This window comes from Salmo salar, chromosome 27, assembly GCF_965601325.2.
Source record: "Salmo salar chromosome 27, fSalSal1, whole genome shotgun sequence".
In the NCBI taxonomy this organism is placed as follows: domain Eukaryota; kingdom Metazoa; phylum Chordata; class Actinopteri; order Salmoniformes; family Salmonidae; genus Salmo; species Salmo salar.
The window spans coordinates 25,132,777-25,154,091 of NC_138317.1; the positions used below are offsets into that span (position 1 = coordinate 25,132,777).

Here is a 21,315-nt window from a genome sequence, read left to right on the forward strand (position 1 = left end):
AGGAAGATAGAGAAGGGAAAGAGACAGGAAGATAGAGAGAGAAAGAGACAGGAAGATAGAGAGAGAAAGAGACAGGAAGATAGAGAGAGAAAGAGACAGGAAGATAGAGAGAGAAAGAGACAGGAAGATAGAGAGAGAAAGAGATAGGAAGATAGAGAGAGAAAGAGACAGGAAGATAGAGAGAGAAAGAAACAGGAAGATAGAGAGAGAAAGAGACAGGAAGATAGAGAGAGAAAGAGACAGGAAGATAGAGAGAGAAAGAGACAGGAAGATAGAGAGAGAAAGAGACAGGAAGATAGAGAGAGAAAGAGACAGGAAGATAGAGAGAGAAAGAGATAGGAAGATAGAGAAAGAAAGAGACAGGAAGATAGAAAGAGACAGGAAGATAGAGAGAGAAAGAGACAGGAAGATAGAGAGAGAAAGAGATAGGAAGATAGAGAGAGAAAGAGACAGGAAGATAGAGAGAGAAAGAGACAGGAAGATAGAGAGAGAAAGAGACAGGAAGATAGAGAGAGAAAGAAACAGGAAGATAGAGGGAGAGAGAGAGGATGGTAGAGAGAGAAAGAAGCAGGAAGATAGAGAAGGGAGAGAGAGGATGGTAGAGAGATAAAGAGACAGGAAGATAGAGAGAGAAAGAGACAGGAAGATAGAGAAGGGAAAGAGACAGGAAGACAGAGAGAGAAAGAGACAGGAAGATAGAGAAGGGAAAGAGATAGGAAGATAGAGAGAGAAAGAGACAGGAAGATAGAGAGAGAAAGAGATAGGAAGATAGAGAAGGGAAAGAGACAGGAAGATAGAGAGAGAAAGAAACAGGAAGATAGAGAAAGAAACAGGAAGATAGAGAGAGAAAGAGACAGGAAGATAGAGAGAGAAAGAGACAGGAAGATAGAGAGAGAAGGAGACAGGAAGATAGAGAGAGAAGGAGACAGGAAAATAGAGAGAAAGAAACAGGAAGATAGAGAAAGAGACAGGAAGATAGAGAAAGAGACAGGAAGATAGAGAGAGAAAGAGACAGGAAGATAGAGAGAGAAAAAGATAGGAAGATAGAGAGAGAAAGAAACAGGAAGATAGAGGGAGAGAGAGAGGATGGTAGAGAGAGAAAGAAACAGGAAGATAGATAAGGGAGAGAGAGGATGGTAGAGAGATAAAGAGACAGGAAGATAGAGAGAGAAAGAGACAGGAAGATAGAGAAGGGAAAGAGACAGGAAGATAGAGAGAGAAAGAGACAGGAAGATAGAGAGAGAAAGAGATAGGAAGATAGAGAAGGGAAAGAGACAGGAAGATAGAGAGAGAAAGAAACAGGAAGATAGAGAAGGGAAAGAGATAGGAAGATAGAGAGAGAAAGAAACAGGAAGATAGAGAGAGAAAGAGACAGGAAGATAGAGAAGGGAAAGAGACAGGAAGATAGAGAGAGAAAGAAACAGGAAGATAGAGAAGGGAAAGAGACAGGAAGATGGAGAGAGAAAGAAACAGGAAGATAGAGAAAGAAACAGGAAGATAGAGAGAGAAAGAGACAGGAAGATAGAGAGAGAAAGAGACAGGAAGATAGAGAGAGAAAGAAACAGGAAGATAGAGAGAGAAAGAGACAGGAAGATAGAGAGAGAAAGAGACAGGAAGATAGAGAGAGAAAGAGATAGGAAGATAGAGAGAGAAAGAGACAGGAAGATAGAGAGAGAAAGAGACAGGAAGATAGAGAAAGAAACAGGAAGATAGAGAGAGAAAGAGACAGGAAGATAGAGAAGGGAGAGAGAGGATGGTAGAGAGATAAAGAGACAGGAAGATAGAGAGAGAAAGAGACAGGAAGATAGAGAGAGAAAGAGACAGGAAGATAGAGAAGGGAAAGAGACAGGAAGATAGAGAGAGAAAGAGACAGGAAGATAGAGAGAGAAAGAGATAGGAAGATAGATAAGGGAAAGAGACAGGAAGATAGAGAGAGAAAGAAACAGGAAGATAGAGAAGGGAAAGAGACAGGAAGATGGAGAGAGAAAGAAACAGGAAGATAGAGAAAGAAACAGGAAGATAGAGAGAGAAAGAGACAGGAAGATAGAGAGAGAAAGAGACAGGAAGATAGAGAGAGAAAGAAACAGGAAGATAGAGAGAGAAAGAGACAGGAAGATAGAGAGAGAAAGAGACAGGAAGATAGAGAGAGAAAGAGATAGGAAGATAGAGAGAGAAAGAGACAGGAAGATAGAGAGAGAAAGAGACAGGAAGATAGAGAAAGAAACAGGAAGATAGAGAGAGAAAGAGACAGGAAGATAGAGAAGGGAGAGAGAGGATGGTAGAGAGATAAAGAGACAGGAAGATAGAGAGAGAAAGAGACAGGAAGATAGAGAGAGAAAGAGACAGGAAGATAGAGAAGGGAAAGAGACAGGAAGATAGAGAGAGAAAGAGACAGGAAGATAGAGAGAGAAAGAGATAGGAAGATAGATAAGGGAAAGAGACAGGAAGATAGAGAGAGAAAGAAACAGGAAGATAGAGAAGGGAAAGAGACAGGAAGATGGAGAGAGAAAGAAACAGGAAGATAGAGAAAGAAACAGGAAGATAGAGAGAGAAAGAGACAGGAAGATAGAGAGAGAAAGAGACAGGAAGATAGAGACAGAAAGAAACAGGAAGATAGAGAGAGAAAGAGACAGGAAGATAGAGAGAGAAAGAGACAGGAAGATAGAGAGAGAAAGAGACAGGAAGATAGAGAGAGAAAGAGACAGGAAGATAGAGAGAGAAAGAGACAGGAAGATATATAGAGAGAGAGAAAGAGACAGGAAGATAGAGAGAGAAAGAAACAGGAAGATAGAGAGAGAAAGAGACAGGAAGATAGAGAGAGAAAGAGACAGGAAGATAGAGACAGAAAGAAACAGGAAGATAGAGAGAGAAAGAGACAGGAAGAGACAGGAAGATAGAGAGAGAAAGAGACAGGAAGATAGAGAAGGGAGAGAGAGGATGGTAGAGAGAGAAAGAAACAGGAAGATAGAGAAGGGAGAGAGAGGATGGTAGAGAGATAAAGAGACAGGAAGATAGAGAGAGAAAGAGACAGGAAGATAGAGAAGGGAAAGAGACAGGAAGATAGAGAGAGAAAGAGACAGGAAGATAGAGAGAGAAAGAGACAGGAAGATAGAGAGAGAAAGAGACAGGAAGATAGAGAGAGAAAGAGACAGGAAGATAGAGAGAGAAAGAGATAGGAAGATAGAGAGAGAAAGAGACAGGAAGATAGAGAGAGAAAGAAACAGGAAGATAGAGAGAGAAAGAGACAGGAAGATAGAGAGAGAAAGAGACAGGAAGATAGAGAGAGAAAGAGACAGGAAGATAGAGAGAGAAAGAGACAGGAAGATAGAGAGAGAAAGAGACAGGAAGATAGAGAGAGAAAGAGATAGGAAGATAGAGAAAGAAAGAGACAGGAAGATAGAAAGAGACAGGAAGATAGAGAGAGAAAGAGACAGGAAGATAGAGAGAGAAAGAGATAGGAAGATAGAGAGAGAAAGAGACAGGAAGATAGAGAGAGAAAGAGACAGGAAGATAGAGAGAGAAAGAGACAGGAAGATAGAGAGAGAAAGAAACAGGAAGATAGAGGGAGAGAGAGAGGATGGTAGAGAGAGAAAGAAGCAGGAAGATAGATAAGGGAGAGAGAGGATGGTAGAGAGATAAAGAGACAGGAAGATAGAGAGAGAAAGAGACAGGAAGATAGAGAAGGGAAAGAGACAGGAAGACAGAGAGAGAAAGAGACAGGAAGATAGAGAAGGGAAAGAGATAGGAAGATAGAGAGAGAAAGAGACAGGAAGATAGAGAGAGAAAGAGATAGGAAGATAGAGAAGGGAAAGAGACAGGAAGATAGAGAGAGAAAGAAACAGGAAGATAGAGAAAGAAACAGGAAGATAGAGAGAGAAAGAGACAGGAAGATAGAGAGAGAAAGAGACAGGAAGATAGAGAGAGAAGGAGACAGGAAGATAGAGAGAGAAGGAGACAGGAAAATAGAGAGAAAGAAACAGGAAGATAGAGAAAGAGACAGGAAGATAGAGAAAGAGACAGGAAGATAGAGAGAGAAAGAGACAGGAAGATAGAGAGAGAAAAAGATAGGAAGATAGAGAGAGAAAGAAACAGGAAGATAGAGGGAGAGAGAGAGGATGGTAGAGAGAGAAAGAAACAGGAAGATAGATAAGGGAGAGAGAGGATGGTAGAGAGATAAAGAGACAGGAAGATAGAGAGAGAAAGAGACAGGAAGATAGAGAAGGGAAAGAGACAGGAAGATAGAGAGAGAAAGAGACAGGAAGATAGAGAGAGAAAGAGATAGGAAGATAGAGAAGGGAAAGAGACAGGAAGATAGAGAGAGAAAGAAACAGGAAGATAGAGAAGGGAAAGAGATAGGAAGATAGAGAGAGAAAGAAACAGGAAGATAGAGAGAGAAAGAGACAGGAAGATAGAGAAGGGAAAGAGACAGGAAGATAGAGAGAGAAAGAAACAGGAAGATAGAGAAGGGAAAGAGACAGGAAGATGGAGAGAGAAAGAAACAGGAAGATAGAGAAAGAAACAGGAAGATAGAGAGAGAAAGAGACAGGAAGATAGAGAGAGAAAGAGACAGGAAGATAGAGAGAGAAAGAAACAGGAAGATAGAGAGAGAAAGAGACAGGAAGATAGAGAGAGAAAGAGACAGGAAGATAGAGAGAGAAAGAGATAGGAAGATAGAGAGAGAAAGAGACAGGAAGATAGAGAGAGAAAGAGACAGGAAGATAGAGAAAGAAACAGGAAGATAGAGAGAGAAAGAGACAGGAAGATAGAGAAGGGAGAGAGAGGATGGTAGAGAGATAAAGAGACAGGAAGATAGAGAGAGAAAGAGACAGGAAGATAGAGAGAGAAAGAGACAGGAAGATAGAGAAGGGAAAGAGACAGGAAGATAGAGAGAGAAAGAGACAGGAAGATAGAGAGAGAAAGAGATAGGAAGATAGATAAGGGAAAGAGACAGGAAGATAGAGAGAGAAAGAAACAGGAAGATAGAGAAGGGAAAGAGACAGGAAGATGGAGAGAGAAAGAAACAGGAAGATAGAGAAAGAAACAGGAAGATAGAGAGAGAAAGAGACAGGAAGATAGAGAGAGAAAGAGACAGGAAGATAGAGACAGAAAGAAACAGGAAGATAGAGAGAGAAAGAGACAGGAAGATAGAGAGAGAAAGAGACAGGAAGATAGAGAGAGAAAGAGACAGGAAGATAGAGAGAGAAAGAGACAGGAAGATAGAGAGAGAAAGAGACAGGAAGATATATAGAGAGAGAGAAAGAGACAGGAAGATAGAGAGAGAAAGAAACAGGAAGATAGAGAGAGAAAGAGACAGGAAGATAGAGAGAGAAAGAGACAGGAAGATAGAGACAGAAAGAAACAGGAAGATAGAGAGAGAAAGAGACAGGAAGATAGAGAGAGAAAGAGACAGGAAGATAGAGAGAGAAAGAGACAGGAAGATAGAGAGAGAAAGAGACAGGAAGATAGAGAGAGAAAGAGACAGGAAGATAGAGAGAGAAAGAGACAGGAAGATAGAGAGAGAAAGAGATAGGAAGATAGAGAGAGAAAGAGACAGGAAGATAGAGAGAGAAAGAGACAGGAAGATAGAGAGAGAAAGAGACAGGAAGATAGAGAGAGAAAGAGATAGGAAGATAGAGAAGGGAAAGAGACAGGAAGATAGAGAGAGAAAGAAACAGGAAGATAGAGAAGGGAAAGAGACAGGAAGATGGAGAGAGAAAGAAACAGGAAGATAGAGAAAGAGACAGGAAGATAGAGAGAGAAAGAGACAGGAAGATAGAGACAGAAAGAAACAGGAAGATAGAGAGAGAAAGAGACAGGAAGATAGAGAGAGAAAGAGACAGGAAGATAGAGAAGGGAGAGAGAGGATGGTAGAGAGAGAAAGAAACAGGAAGATAGAGAAGGGAGAGAGAGGATGGTAGAGAGATAAAGAGACAGGAAGATAGAGAGAGAAAGAGACAGGAAGATAGAGAAGGGAAAGAGACAGGAAGATAGAGAGAGAAAGAGACAGGAAGATAGAGAGAGAAAGAGACAGGAAGATAGAGAGAGAAAGAGACAGGAAGATAGAGAGAGAAAGAGACAGGAAGATAGAGAGAGAAAGAGATAGGAAGATAGAGAGAGAAAGAGACAGGAAGATAGAGAGAGAAAGAAACAGGAAGATAGAGAGAGAAAGAGACAGGAAGATAGAGAGAGAAAGAGACAGGAAGATAGAGAGAGAAAGAGACAGGAAGATAGAGAGAGAAAGAGACAGGAAGATAGAGAGAGAAAGAGACAGGAAGATAGAGAGAGAAAGAGATAGGAAGATAGAGAAAGAAAGAGACAGGAAGATAGAAAGAGACAGGAAGATAGAGAGAGAAAGAGACAGGAAGATAGAGAGAGAAAGAGATAGGAAGATAGAGAGAGAAAGAGACAGGAAGATAGAGAGAGAAAGAGACAGGAAGATAGAGAGAGAAAGAGACAGGAAGATAGAGAGAGAAAGAAACAGGAAGATAGAGGGAGAGAGAGAGGATGGTAGAGAGAGAAAGAAGCAGGAAGATAGAGAAGGGAGAGAGAGGATGGTAGAGAGATAAAGAGACAGGAAGATAGAGAGAGAAAGAGACAGGAAGATAGAGAAGGGAAAGAGACAGGAAGACAGAGAGAGAAAGAGACAGGAAGATAGAGAAGGGAAAGAGATAGGAAGATAGAGAGAGAAAGAGACAGGAAGATAGAGAGAGAAAGAGATAGGAAGATAGAGAAGGGAAAGAGACAGGAAGATAGAGAGAGAAAGAAACAGGAAGATAGAGAAGGGAAAGAGACAGGAAGATGGAGAGAGAAAGAAACAGGAAGATAGAGAAAGAAACAGGAAGATAGAGAGAGAAAGAGACAGGAAGATAGAGAGAGAAAGAGACAGGAAGATAGAGAGAGAAAGAGACAGGAAGATAGAGAGAGAAGGAGACAGGAAGATAGAGAGAGAAGGAGACAGGAAAATAGAGAGAAAGAAACAGGAAGATAAAGAAAGAGACAGGAAGATAGAGAAAGAGACAGGAAGATAGAGAGAGAAAGAGACAGGAAGATAGAGAGAGAAAAAGATAGGAAGATAGAGAGAGAAGGAGACAGGAAGATAGAGAGAAAGAAACAGGAAGATAGAAAGAGACAGGAAGATAGAGAGAGAAAGAGACAGGAAGATAGAGAGAGAAAGAGACAGGAAGATAGAGAGAGAAAGAGACAGGAAGATAGAGAGAGAAAGAGACAGGAAGATAGAGAGAGAAGGAGACAGGAAGATAGAGAGAAAGAGACAGGAAGATAGAGAAGAGACAGGAAGATAGAGAGAGAAAGAGACAGGAAGATAGAGAGAGAAAGAGACAGGAAGATAGAGAGAGAAAGAGACAGGAAGATAGAGAGAGAAAGAGACAGGAAGATAGAGAGAGAAGAGACAGGAAGATAGAGAGAGAAAGAGACAGGAAGATAGAGAGAGAGACAGGAAGATAGAGAGAGAAAGAAACAGGAAGATAGAGAGAGAAAGAGACAGGAAGATAGAGAGAGAAAGAGACAGGAAGATAGAGAGAGAAAGAGACAGGAAGATAGAGAGAGAAAGAAACAGGAAGATAGAGAGAGAAAGAGACAGGAAGATAGAGAGAGAAGGAGACAGGAAGATAGAGAGAGAGAGAGACAGGAAGCTAGAGAGAGAAAGAAACAGGAAGATAGAGAAGGGAAAGAGACAGGAAGATAGAGAGAGAAAGAGACAGGAAGCTAGAGAGAGAAAGAAACAGGAAGATAGAGAGAGAAAGAGACAGGAAGATAGAGAGAGAGAAACTATGGAGAAGGCTTACAGTGTATATTTGATTAAATCTGCATGGTATTGCAGTCACACCCTATCATTCATTTATCAGGATATGGATTCTCAGATTGCAACAGCTGTGTCTGTCACACAAGCACAGGAGAACAGAGAACACCATTTACAAATGAGACAGTGTGTGTGTGTGTGTGTGTGTGTGTGTGTGTGTGTGTGTGTGTGTGTGTGTGTGTGTGTGTGTGTGTGTGTGTGTGTGTGTGTGTGTGTGTGTGTGTGTGTGTGTGTGTGTGTGTGTGTGTGTGTGTGCGTGTTTGCTTCAAAGACAGGCTGTATTCAGCCTGGAACATTGGGTTTTAAACGACAAGACACACACACACACACAAGACACACACCACACACTGCATTAGCTGTGTCCTTACAACAGCAGGGTGAGATGAGATGAGACGATAAGAAAGACTAGAAAGTAAAGAAATAACAAAGAACCTATAAACACTTTTCTCATCCTCTCTGAAGACTTTAACCTGAGACCAGACAGTGGAGGAGTGATGGAGCTTGAAAGACAGTAGTCTGGGACTCATTATTATACAACACAGTCTGTGTGTCCCTGGTCCCTGCATGGTGTTCTACCTTGAGATTTCTCCTTAAACCATTTGTGATGTCTCAGAGTGTCTCTGTATACTGCATCTGAGCCAACCCAGATCCTGTGATTGGTAGTAAAAACAGTATAGACAGAAAGACAGAACAAAAGACTGATGGAAGGACATGGGATAGTGCTCAAGACTGCAAACAAGCCAAACTGTTTTCAATGGTTGAATTACAAATGATTATGATTAACATTGAAACGCTTACATACGCTCCCTTCCCCAACAATGCAGAGAGAAAGAAAATAGAGAAATAATAGAAAAGTAATAACATGTAATAATAAATCCACAATGAGTAACGATAACTTGGCTCTATACACGGGGTACCAGTACCGAGTCGATGTGCAGGGGTACGAGGTAACTGAGGTAGATATGTACATATAGGTTGGGATAAAGTAACAGATAATAAACAGTAGCAGCAGAGTATGTGATGAGTTAAAGTTAGTGCAAAAAGGGTCAATGCAGATAGTCTGGGCAGCTATTGGTTAACTATTTAACTAATTATTTACCAGTCTTATGGCTTGGGGGTAGAATCTGTTCAGGGTCCTGTTGGTTCCAGACTTGGTGCTCCAGTACCGCTTGCCGTGCGGTAGCAGAGAGAACAGTCTATAACTAGGGTGGCTGCAGTCTTTGGCAATTTTTAGGGCGTTCCTCTGACACCGCCTTGTATAGAGGTCCTGGATGGCAGGGAGCCCGGCCCCAGTGATGTACTGGGTTGTATGCACTACCTTCTGTATCGCCTTGCGGTTGCATGCCAAGCAGTTTCCATACCAAGTGGTGAAGAAACCAGTCAAGATGCTCTCAATGGTGCAGCTATAGAACTTTTTGAGGATCTGAGGGCCCATGCCAAATCTTTTCAGCCTCCTGAGGGGGTAGAGGCATTGTCGTGCCCTCTTTTAATTTTATTTCACCTTTATTTAACCAGGTAGGCCAGTTGAGAACAAGTTCTCATTTACAACTGCGACCTGGCCAAGATTAAGCAAAGCAGTGCGACAAAAACAACAACACAGAGTTACACATGGGATAAACAAACGTACAGTCAATAACACAATAGAAAAATCTGTATACAGTGTGTGTAAATTAAGTAAGGAGGTAAGGCAATAAATAGGCCATAGTGGCAAAGTAATTACAATTTAGCAATTAACACTGGAGTGATAAATGTGCAGATGAGGATGTGCAAGTAGAAATACTGGTGTGCAAAAGAGCAGAAAAACAAAAACAAATATGGGATGAGGTAGGTAGTTGGTTGGATGGACTATTTACAGATGGGCTGGGTACAGCTGCAGCGATCGGTAAGCTGCTCTGACAGCTGGTACTTAAAGTTAGTGAGGGAGATATAAGTCTCCAACTTCAGTGATTTTTGCAATTCGTTCCAGTCATTGGCAGCAGAGAACTGGAAGGAAAGGCGGCCAAACGAGGTGTTGACTTTGGGGGTGACCAGTGAGATATACCTGCTGGAGCGAGTGCTACGGGTGGGTGTTGCTATGGTGACCAGGGAGCTGAGATAAGGCGGAGCTTTACCTAGCAAAGACTTATAGATGACCTGGAGCCAGTGGGTTTGGTGACGAATATGTAGCAAGGACCAGCCAACAGGTTGCAGTGGTGGGTAATATATGGGGCTTTGGTGACAAAACGGATGGCACTGTGATGGACTACATCTAGTTTGCTGAGTAGAGTGTTGGAGGCTATTTTGTAATTGACATCGCTGAAGTCAAGGATCGGTAGGATAGTCAGTTTTACGAGGGTATGTTTGGCAGCATGAGTGAAGGATGCTTTGTTGTGAAATAGGAAGCCGATTCTAGATTTAGTTTTGGATTGGAGGTGCTTAATATGAGTCTGGAAGGAGAGTTTACAGTCTAGCCAGACACCTAGGTTTTTATAGTTGTCCACATATTCTAAGTCAGAACCGTCCAGAGTAGTGATGCTAGTCGGGCGGGCGGGTGCGGGCAGTGATCGGTTGAAGAGCATGCATTTCGTTTTTCTAGCATTTAAGAGCATTTGGAGGCCACGGAAGGAGAGTTGTATGGCACTGAAGCTCATTTGGAAGTTTGTTAACACAGTGTCCAAAGAAAGGCAAGATGTATACAGATTGGTGTCGTCTGCGTAGAGGCGGATCAGAGAATCACCAGCAGCAAGAGCGACATAATTGATATATACAGAGAAAAGAGTTGACTCTTCACGATTGTGTTTATGTGTGTGGACCATGATAGATCCTTAGCGATGTGGACACAGATGAACTTGAAGCTCTCGACCCGCTCCACTACAGCCCTGTTGATGTGAAGGGGGGCGTGCTCAGCCCTCCGTTTCCCGTAGTCCACGGTCAGCTCCTTTGTCTTGCTGACGTTGAGGGAGAGGTAGTTGTCCTGGCACCACCCTGCCAGGTCTCTATGACCTCCTCCCTATAGGCTGTCTCATCGTCGTTGGTGATCAGGCCTACCACCTTTCTGTCATCAGCAGCATACCACCCTGCATCCAATGCTGGCTTTCCTCTGAAGCTAAGCAGGGTTGGTCCTGGTTGGTCCCTGGATGGGAGACCAGATGCTGCTGGAAGTGGTGTTGGAGGGCCAGTAGGAGGCCCTTCTTTCTCTCATCCAAAAAAATATATATCCCAATGTCCCAGGCCAGTGATTGGGACATTGCCCTGTGTAAGGTGCTGTCTTTCGGATGGGATGTTAAATGGGTGTCCTGACTCTCTGTGGTCATTAAAGATCCCATGGCACTTATTGTAAGAGTAGGAGTGTTAACCCCGGTGTCCTGGCTACATTCACAATCTGGCCCTCATACCATCATGGCAACCTAATCATCCCCAGCTTCCAATTGGCTCATTCATCCCCTCCTGCTCCCCTGTAACTATTCCCCAGGTTGTTGCTGAAAATGAGAATGTGTCCTCAGTCAACTTACCTGGTTAAATAAGGGGGTAAAAATGTATGATGGTGTTGGGAGTCGTGGGTGAACAGGAGGGTACTAAGCACTCACCCCTGAGGGTCCCCTGGGTTTGAGGGTCAACGTGGTAGATGCGTTGCTGCCTACCTTTACCACCTGGGGGGGGGGGGGCGGCCCATCAGGAAGTCCAGGATCCAGTTCCAGAGGGAAGTGTTCAGTCCCAGGGTCCTTAGCTTAATGATGAGCTTGGAGGGCACTATGGTGTTTAACGCTGAGCTGTAGTCAATGAACAGCATTCTCACATAGGTGTTCCTCTTGTCCAAGTAGGAGAGGGCAGTGTGGAGTGCAATAGAGATTGTGTCATCTGTGGATATGTAGGGGTGGTATGCAAATTGGAGTGGATCCAGGGTGTCTGGGATGATGGTGTTAATGTGAGCCATGACCAGCCTTTCAAAGCACTTCTTGGCTACAGATGTGAGTGCTATGAGGCGATAGTCATTTATACAGGTTATCATAGCGTTTTTGGGCACAGGGACTATGGTGGTCTGCTTGAGCATGTAGGTATTACAGACTTGGTCAGGGAGAGGTTGAAAATGTCAGTGACAACACTTGCCAGCTGTAATTCGTCTGGCCCTGTGGTCTTGTGAATGTTAACCTGTTTATCCTTTTACTGCATGGGCTAAATCAGGGTCACACAGAGTGATTATTAGTAGTCTTAAACAAATCTACTTTGAAACAAAAGTACTTTATTTCCCTACCACAAAAAGGAAGACAACTGTACCATGTCGGCTATACAGTTGAAATGCATAACATTTTGAGGTTGCATTCCAATATTACACTTTATATACATCTCATAAGACTGAAATATAACAAAAGTGTTTGACAGAAACACCGGATTTTCATAATTTGAATAATTCATTCCACCCATGAGGCCAAAGAGGGCACTTTTGGTAATTGACTGCAGGAAAGAGCTACAGGTCTTACAACAGCTACAGAGAACGTAATCAGCTTCAATGATAGTTTGTAAGCCCTGCCACATCCTCAGAGCCGGCGTAGTAGTAGTTTCATTGGAGGTGGTAGCGGGATTTCTTAGAAGCATCCAGATAAGTGTCCCGCTCCTTGAAAGCGGCAGCTCTAGCCTTTAGCTCAGTGCAGATGTTGCCTGTAATCCATGGCTTCTGGTTGGGATATGTACATACCGTCACTATGGAGACGACATCATCAATGCACTTATTAATGAAGCTGGTGATTGATGTGGTAAACTCATTAATGTCATCGGATGAATCCCGGAACATATTCCAGTCTGTACTAGCGAAACAGTCCTGTAGCTTAGCTTCCTCTTCATCGGACCACTTCTGTATTCAGCGCGTCACTGGTACTGTTTGAGTTTTTGCGTGTAAGCAGGAATCAGGAGGATAGAGTTAAAGGCAATTTATGCTTGATCCAAAAATGTGGTCGGAGGCTCCGTATTGAGGCTGTGACGCATCGCCGTGTGTCTCAAAAATGTTGTAACAATGCGGAGTGCTCCGTATAGCTCTGCATTGACATGTTTGGTTGACGGTTGATGGTGGCTGTATAAACACGAACTCACTTCCTTGACAACTTCCTTCACAACAGGTCTGCTCTGCTATGCGAAGCACAAGAAGTATGAATGCCATGACTTCTGCAGAAGCCATATTGTAGTAAAGGCTGTGTGGCCGCTGCAGACATCGGATTGACCATGTAGAGCCTTTTATGGTCATATTTGCCAAATGGAGGGCCAGGGAGAGCTTTGTATGTGTTTCTGTGTGTGGAATAAAGACGATCTTGAGTTTTCCTGCATTAATATCACCGACCACTAGGAGCAACGCCTCTGGATAAGCATTTTCTTGTTTGCTTATGGCCCTATACAGCTCATTGCGTGGAGTGCGGTCTTAGTGACAGCATCAGTTTGTGATGGTAAATAGACAGCTACGAAAAATATAGATGAAAACTCTTTTGGTAAATAGTATAATTTACAGCTTATTATAAGCTATTCTAACTCCGGCGAGCAGAACCTCCCACCTTGAGCTTACCCGACGCTGCCGTCCTGTCTTGCCGATGCATATTATCCATGTCCTTATTCAGCCACAACTCCGAGAATCATAGGATATTGCAGTTCTTCACGTCCCGTTGATAGGATTTATGTAATTGTAAAGTAGAAATCTTCATCCAAATCGAGGTTAGTGGTCACTCTTCTGATGTCCAGAAGCTCTTTTCAGTCATAGGAAACGATGGCAGAAACATTAAGTACAATTAAGATCAGCCAACAAAAAAGCCCCATAAAATTGCAGAGTTGGTCAGAAGCCCGTAAAACGGTAGCTATCCATTGCACTGGCATTCTTTAAGATCTGTTGCTGCAGCTGTTGTTTGTTCTTGTTCTTGTCCCCCATAGTCTTCAATTTCATGGCTTCTCCCGTTGCACTATGGCAATACAGGACTGTCCCTTGCCTTCTCTCTCTTTCTCTGGTCTCTCTTTCTCTGGTCTCTCTTTCTCTGGTCTCTCTGTCTCTGGTCTCTCTATTTCTCTCTCTCTCTTTCTCTGTCTCTGGTCTCTCTGTCTCTGGTCTCTCTCTCTCTCTTTCTCTGTCTCTGGTCTCTCTCTCTCTCTCTTTCTCTGTCTCTGGTCTCTCTGTCTCTGGTCTCTCTCTCTTTCTCTGTTTCTCTGTCTCTGGTCTCTCTGTCTCTGGTCTCTCTCTCTTTCTCTCTCTCTATTTAAGATTTTACTCACTATTCTGATCTCTTTTCCCTGTCCCACTGTCATTTTATCTGTCACCTGCTTGTCTCTCTGTCCCCTCTCTCCCTCCCTTTCTTCCTTCCTTCCTTCCTTCCTCCCTCTCTCTCTCTCTGTCTCTCTCAGCAGGGAGGTAAAGGATCGTGGTGCTCTCTCCCCTGGCTCCCTACTTCCTCACGCATCATCATCGCCAACAAACCCTGGCTCCGATTGGTCCTCACCATGACAACCACCGCTCTTATACTGGTCATGGCTGTGTTCAACATGGTGTGTGTGTGTGTGTGTGTGTGTGTGTGTGTGTGTGTGTGTGTGTGTGTGTGTGTGGTGTGTGTGTGTGTGTGTGTGTGTGTAAGTGTGTGTGTGTGTGCATGAGTGTAGAGGATGTGCCAGGCAAAACTGGCAGGCGAGTCTTCCGTTATAGCCATCAAAATGGTACTTGCAATGTAATGAATGTCATTCCACTGGTAGATCACACTGGAATACAGCCTAGTAGGGCTAAAGTCTAACTTGTCTTCTCCTCTCTCTCTTCTAAACCTCTTTCCAGTTCTTCCTGGAAGATGAGGTTTTGACCACACCCCCTTCCATGAACCAGACCAATGACAGCATTCTCAGCTCCCACAGCCACGCCCACCTCACGGATGGAAATAAATTCTACTTACCTGTGAGTACATCTACCAGCCTTGTAGGCACAGGTGGGCCACCCACAGGGAAGCCAAGCCCATCCAATCAAACTGGAAAATGTGTTAAAAAAATGTATGCTCTTTACTTATCAATCAAATATCATTTGTCACATGCTTCGTAAACAACAGGTGTAGACTAACAGTGAAATGCTTACTTTCGGCTCCTTTTCCCACCATGCATAGTTATAGAAATATAAAAATAACGTGGCTATATACAGGGAGTACCAGTACTGTTGTGTCGTCAGCAAATTTGATGATGGTGTTGGAGTCATGCGCTCCCCTGTAACTATTCCCCAAGTTGTTGCTGAAAATTAGAATGTGTCCTCAATCAACTTACCTGGTAAAATAAGGGGGGAAAATGTATGATGGTGTTGGAGTTGTGCAGTCGTGGGTGAACAGGGATTATAGGAGAGGACCAAGCACACACCCCTGAGGGGCCCCCGTGTTCATGCTCAGTGTGGCGGATGTGTTGTTGCCTACCCTCACCGCTTGGGGGAGGCCCGTCAGGAAGTCCAGGATCCGGTTGCAGAGGGAGGTGGTCAGTCCCAGGGTCCCGAGTTTGATGATGAGTTCGGAGGGGACTATGGTGTTGAATGCTGCGCTGTAATCAATGAACAGCATTCTTACATGGGTATTCCTTTTGTCCAGGTGGGTGAGGGTAGTATGGAGTGCAATAGAGGTTGCATCATCTTGATTTGATTTGATTTTGATCTGTGGATCTGTTGGGGCGGTATGTGAATTGGAATGGGTCCAGGGTGTCTGGGATGATGGTGTTGATGTGAGCCATGACCAGCCTTTCAAAACCTTTCATGGCTATAGATGTGCATTCTAAGGGGTGAAAGTCATTTAGGCAGGTTACCTTGGTGTTCTTGGGCACAGGGACTATGGGGGTCTGCTTGAAACAAGTTGGTATTACAGACCTTGGCATGGGTCCCCAGATCCCCAAAAAGTTCTACAGCTGCACCATTAAGAGCATCCTGTTGGAATCGGCTAAACTTTGAACATTGAGATATTAAATAAATTATAGAGAAGAAGCTTTGAATAGAAAGAGTCTGTAGAAAGCCAGAAGGCTTTGGAATGTGTTTGATGGAGGAGAGGAGAGCGACGTGTTGATATAGGGAAGACAGATGGATAGCTGTGGATTAGGTGAAGGAGGGGTTGAGGTCAGGAGGTGAGGGGTGAGGTCAGTTCCCCTTAAGGGAGTAATCAGGGTTTCGTATCTGGTTACCTTCTTCCTGTTGGGCATAAACTGTAAGGATTGGAGAGAGGGAGTGTCTTAAGTAGGATGTATATAACTGTGATAGAGGAAAATGTTTTGCTGTCTGATTACAGCTGTACAGAATAATAATAGAATAATAGTAGAGAATTATTTCTTTCAGCTTTTATTTCTTTCATCACATTCCCAGTGGGTCAGAAGTTTACATACACTCAATTAGTATTTGGTAGCATTGCCTTTAAATTGTTTAACTTGGGTCAAACGTTTCGGGTAGCCTTCCACAAGCTTCCCACAATAAGTTGGGTGAATTTTGTCCCATTCCTTCTGACAGAGCTGGTGTAACAGAGTCAGGTTTGTAGGCCTTCTTGCTCGCACATGCTTTTTCAGTTCCGCCCACAAACTTTCTATAGGATTGAGGTCAGGGCTTTGTGATGGCCACTCCAATACCTCGACTTTGTTGTCCTTAAGCCATTTTGCAACAACTTTGGATGTATGCTTGGGGTCATTGTCCATTTGGAAGACCCATTTGCGACCAAGCTTTAACTTCCTGACTGATGTCTTGAGATGTTGCTTCAATATATCCACAACAGCAAAGCACCCCCACAACATGATGCTGCCACCTCTGTGCTTCAGAGTTGGGATGGTGTTCTTTGGCTTGCAAGCCTCCCCCTTTTTCCTCCAAACATAATGATGGTCATTATGGCCAAACAGTTCTATTTTTGTTTCATCAGACCAGAGGACATTTCTCCAAAAAGTATGATCTTTGTTGCTGTTGCAAACCATAGTCTGGCTTTTTTATGGAGGTTTTGGAGCAGTGGCTTCTTCCTTGCTGAGCGGCCTTTCAGGTTATGTCGATGTAGGACTCGTTTTACTGTGCATATAGATACGTTTGCATCTTCACAAGTTCCTTTGCTGTTGTTCTGGGATGGATTTGCACTTTTCGCACCAAAGTACGTTCATCTCTAGGAGACAGAACGCGTCGAAAAAAAATAATCTGTCTGTAAACAATTGTTAGAAAAATTACTTGTGTTATGCACAAAGTGGATGTCCTAACCTACGTGCTAAAAATATAGCTTATTAACAAGATATACTAGGCGTCAGAGGAAGGCCTCAAAAAATGTCAAAGACTCCAGTCACCCTAGTCATAGATTGTTCCCTCTGCTACAGCACAACAAGCGGTACCTGAGCGCCAAGTCTAGGTCCAAAGGCTCCTTAACAGCTTCTACCCCCAAACTGCAAGACTGCTGGACAATTAATTAAATAGCCACCCGGACTATTTACATTGACACCCTCTCCCTTTGTTTTTACACTGCTGCTACTCGCTGTTTATTATTTATGCATAGTCACTTTACTCCTACCTACATGTACAAATTACCTTGACAAACCTGTACCCCCGCACATTGATTCGGTACCGGTACTCCCTGAATATAGCCTCGGTATTGTTATTTTATTGTGATATGTTTTCTTTTCTTTTTTACTTTAGTTTATTTAGTAAATCTTTTCTTAACTCTATTTCTTGAACCTGATTGTTGGTTCAGTGTTTGTAAGTAAGCATTTCACGGTAAGGTTTACACCTGTCGTATTCGGCGCATTGTAACACATACAGTTTGATTTGATTTGAATTGATGTCTGTGCCCAGTGGGATATGTCACTGTGCTTCTATGGCTATATGCACCATGCCACTGCCTGCTTCATTTGTTCATTTAGCAAACAAGACAGCTCATAATCCAGTGCCTTTATCACAGTAAACACACCTATATTTGAACTTTAATTAGCTTAAAAATGCAATATGTTCTCTCTGCCTCATGGCAAAATGTGTAGAATAGCATGAGATTAGCTGTTTCCTCCCCTAAAAAATGCAGAACCAGTCAAAAGTTTGGACACACCTACTCATTCCAGGGTTTTTCTTGAAATAACACATATGGAATCATCCAGTCACCAAAAAAAGTGTTAAACAATCAAAATATATTTTATATTTTAGATTCTTCAAAGTAGCCACCCTTTGCCTTGATGACAGCTTTGCACACTTGGCATTCTCTCAACCAGCTTCAAGAGGTAGTCACCTGGAATGCATTTGAATTAACAGGTGTACCTTGATAAAAGTCATTTGTGGAATTTCTTTCCATCTTAATGCGTTTGAGCCAATCAGTTGTGTTGTGACAAGGTAGGGGTGGTATACAGAAGATAGCCTTATTTGGTAAAAGACCAAGTCCATTTTGTGGCAAGAACAGCTCAAATAAGCAAAGAGAAACATACGTTACTTTAAGACATGAAGGTCAGTTAATACTGAACATTTCAAGAACTTGTAAAGTTTCTTCAAGTGCAGTCGCAAAAACCATGTAGCGCTATGATGAAACTGGCTCTCGTGAGGGCCGCCACAGGAAAGGAAGACCCAGAGTTATTTATGCTGCAGAGGATAAGTTCATTAGAGTTAACTGCACCTCAGATTGCAGCCCAAATACATGCTTCACAGAGTTCAAGTAACAGACACATCTCAACATCAATTGTTCAGAGGAGACTGCATGAATCAGGCCATGGTCAAATTGCTGCAAAGAAACCACTACTAAAGGACACCAATAAGAAGAAGAGACTTGCTTGGGCCAAGAAACACGATCAATGGGCATAAGACCGGTGGAAATCTGTCCTTTGGTCTGGAAATCTGTCCAAATTTGCGATTTTTGGTTACAACCGCCGTGTCTTTGTGAGACGAGAAGGAGGTGAACGGATGATCTCCGCATGTATGGTTCCCACCGTGAAGCATGAAGGAGGTGTGATAGTGTGGGGGTACTTTGCTGGTGACACTGTTGGTGATTTATTTAGAATTCATGGCCCACTTAACCAGCATGGCTACCACAGCATTCTGCAGTGATACTCCATCCCATCTGGTTTGCGCTTAGTGGGACTATCATTTGTTTTTCAACAGGACAATAACCCAAAACACACTGTGTAAGGGCTATTTGACCAAGAAGGAGAGTGATGGAGTGCTGCGTCAGATGACCAGGCCTCCACAATCACCGACCTCAACCAAATTGAGATGGTTTGGGATGAGTTGGTCCACGGAGTGAAGAAAAACTGAAAAAACAGTAAGTTCTCAGCATATGTGGGAACTCCTTCAAGACTATTGGAAAATCATTCCTCATGAAGCTGGTTGAGAGAATACCAAGAGTGTACAAAGTTGTCATCAAGGCAAAGGGTGGCTACTTTGATTAATCTAAATTGTTTAACACTTTTTGGTTACTATATGATTCAATTTATGTTATTTCATAGTTATGATGTCTTCACTATTATTCTTCAATGTAGAAAATAGTAACAAATAAAGAAAAACCCTTGAATGAGTAGGTGTGTCCACATTTTTGACTGGTATTGTATATATTGTAACTTTTTTTCACCCACCCAAATATCTGCAGGCCTACCCACCAACAAATGTCTGGCTACGCTACTAACGTCTACTCTGGGTCAGACCTGGGTTTCAAATATTTACAATACTTCAGGTGAAAAATTAGCTTTTGCTTTCCTTTCTGGAAGAGTCTGAATTTTGGGGATTATTCCATGGTTCCAATATTGGATTTCATTAAGTTAGCGTTCGTCACTAGCGTTCTGTTTTTATTAGTTCATAGTAGAAAAGTCACTCCTTTGTAAATCATGTTAAGTCAACACTCATATTTCTTTAACCAGGGGCACAAAAGTAATGTTTGTTTACATTGTCTATCATAAACGTTGCGTTACATCAATCACAATCAAACCGTTTGTGTTTGTGTGTGACTGTGTAGACTGTTGATCTACTCAGTGTTTTTTCACAGCAGGCTTACAACAGCTGACAGAGAACCGAGAGACACTGTGCTGCTGTCAATGTGTCGTGGTGACACTGAGAGGGCTCTAGAAGTGGCCTGGTTGTTGACTTGGATAGTATCTCAATAGTCTAAAGTGGCTTTCTCTCCTTGTCTCCTCTCCTTCATATCGATAGTCAAAAGTAGTTCAAGTTCATGGGAAACTGGCTCGCATCTGGTGTGGTGTCGTAACGGTGTTTTTCCCTCAATTGCATTTGAATTACTTGTGCGACAGCCCTAGTCTTCCTGCCTTGCTTCACACACTTCACACACAGCCTACATAATCACTCACTCCTAGCTACATCTGAGGCAAGATCATCTCTGTCTGTTAGAAACAAAAACTCTGTCCTCCTGAGATTTAGTATTGATTTAGTGTTTATCAGCACTAGAGAACAGCCTTGCTGAACAGGGCTTAGACAAGCTCATTACTGATGTTTTACACCTCAAGGAACTCATAAGTGAACAGAAACAATGAATGAACAGATCCAGTCCATTTTCATACACAGTTTTCATTTTAATTTTTTACCTTCTGTGTACAACTTTATCTAATAGTTAACAATAATATCTTACACATCATTACCCTCCTCCATAGTGTCCAACACCTCAATCTCATTCCCCTATTTTATAAATAGTTTTTCTTTATACAGTGGACCGATTTCTTTGGAATAATTGTAGTTATCCACTTTTCACGACTGATGCATATGCCCCTGTGGCCATTCTCACCCCAAAATCTGATTTAATGTGGCCCCTACTTCTAGTTCAGGCTTTCATTCACACACCTCCCTTCACCATTAGTCTTGACTGGGAGCCAATTCCATCTATTTTCTGCATCAGTAATATTCCTTTATTTTTTCTCTCTTTTTTTTTCACTTAGACACCTCTCTTTGCTAATAGCCCGGACCCATTTCTCCTATCTTCTAAATGAATGGTGTTTACCCTCGTCAGCCAGTAATAGCTAGTCCTGATTCACTGCTCTCCACATATTCAGTTATACTATATACTTCCCTCTTAATAGCTGACTCTTTCTTTCCTTCCTTCCTTCCTTCCTTCCTTCCTCCTTCCTTCCTTCCTTCCTTCCTTCCTTCCTTCCTTCCTTCCTTCCTTCCTTCCTTCCTTCCTTCCTTCCTTCCTTCCTTCCTTCCTTCCTTCCTTCCTTCCTTCCTTCCTTCGCTCCCTACTCTCCTTCCTCTAGTTCAGTAACTTTTTCTGATCCATTGCCCTGTGTTGGCCCAGCTCTCCCTTAATGGACCATAATACTCCCTCAGTGAAGTGATACTCAGCCCATAAAGAGCCATATTCAATTTTTTATAGGCCAGGATATATGATGTCCATTATAGTTTTGGGGGGGAAATGTTGACTGGACATTTTTGGGAGGAACTGTTGTTATGGCTTGCTAATGTAGACTCATTAAGTAGAGTCTAGTCTATTGTTTGACTCTCTCCATCTGTCTACAGAGCCTTCAGAAAGTTTTCATATCCCTTGACTTATTTCACATTTTGTTGTGTTACAGCCTGAATTCAAAATGGATTAAATATAAACATTTTCTCA

General features: G+C 42.7%; 1 protein-coding gene across 2 annotated transcripts in view; it reads left to right on the forward strand.

Moving 5' to 3' along the window:
* adcy2b (adenylate cyclase 2b (brain)) overlaps window positions 1-21,315 on the forward strand; it is a 132,922-nt gene that overhangs the window by 92,067 nt on the left and 19,540 nt on the right. Inside the window, exons 16-17 of one of the 2 annotated variants that reach the window (XM_014177944.3) lie at window positions 14,171-14,311; window positions 14,589-14,705. In XM_014177944.3, coding sequence (XP_014033419.1) covers window positions 14,171-14,311; window positions 14,589-14,705 — 258 coding nt within the window. The remainder of the gene's footprint in view (window positions 1-14,170; window positions 14,312-14,588; window positions 14,706-21,315) is intronic. The other variant, XM_045709582.2, reaches the window with a different exon arrangement.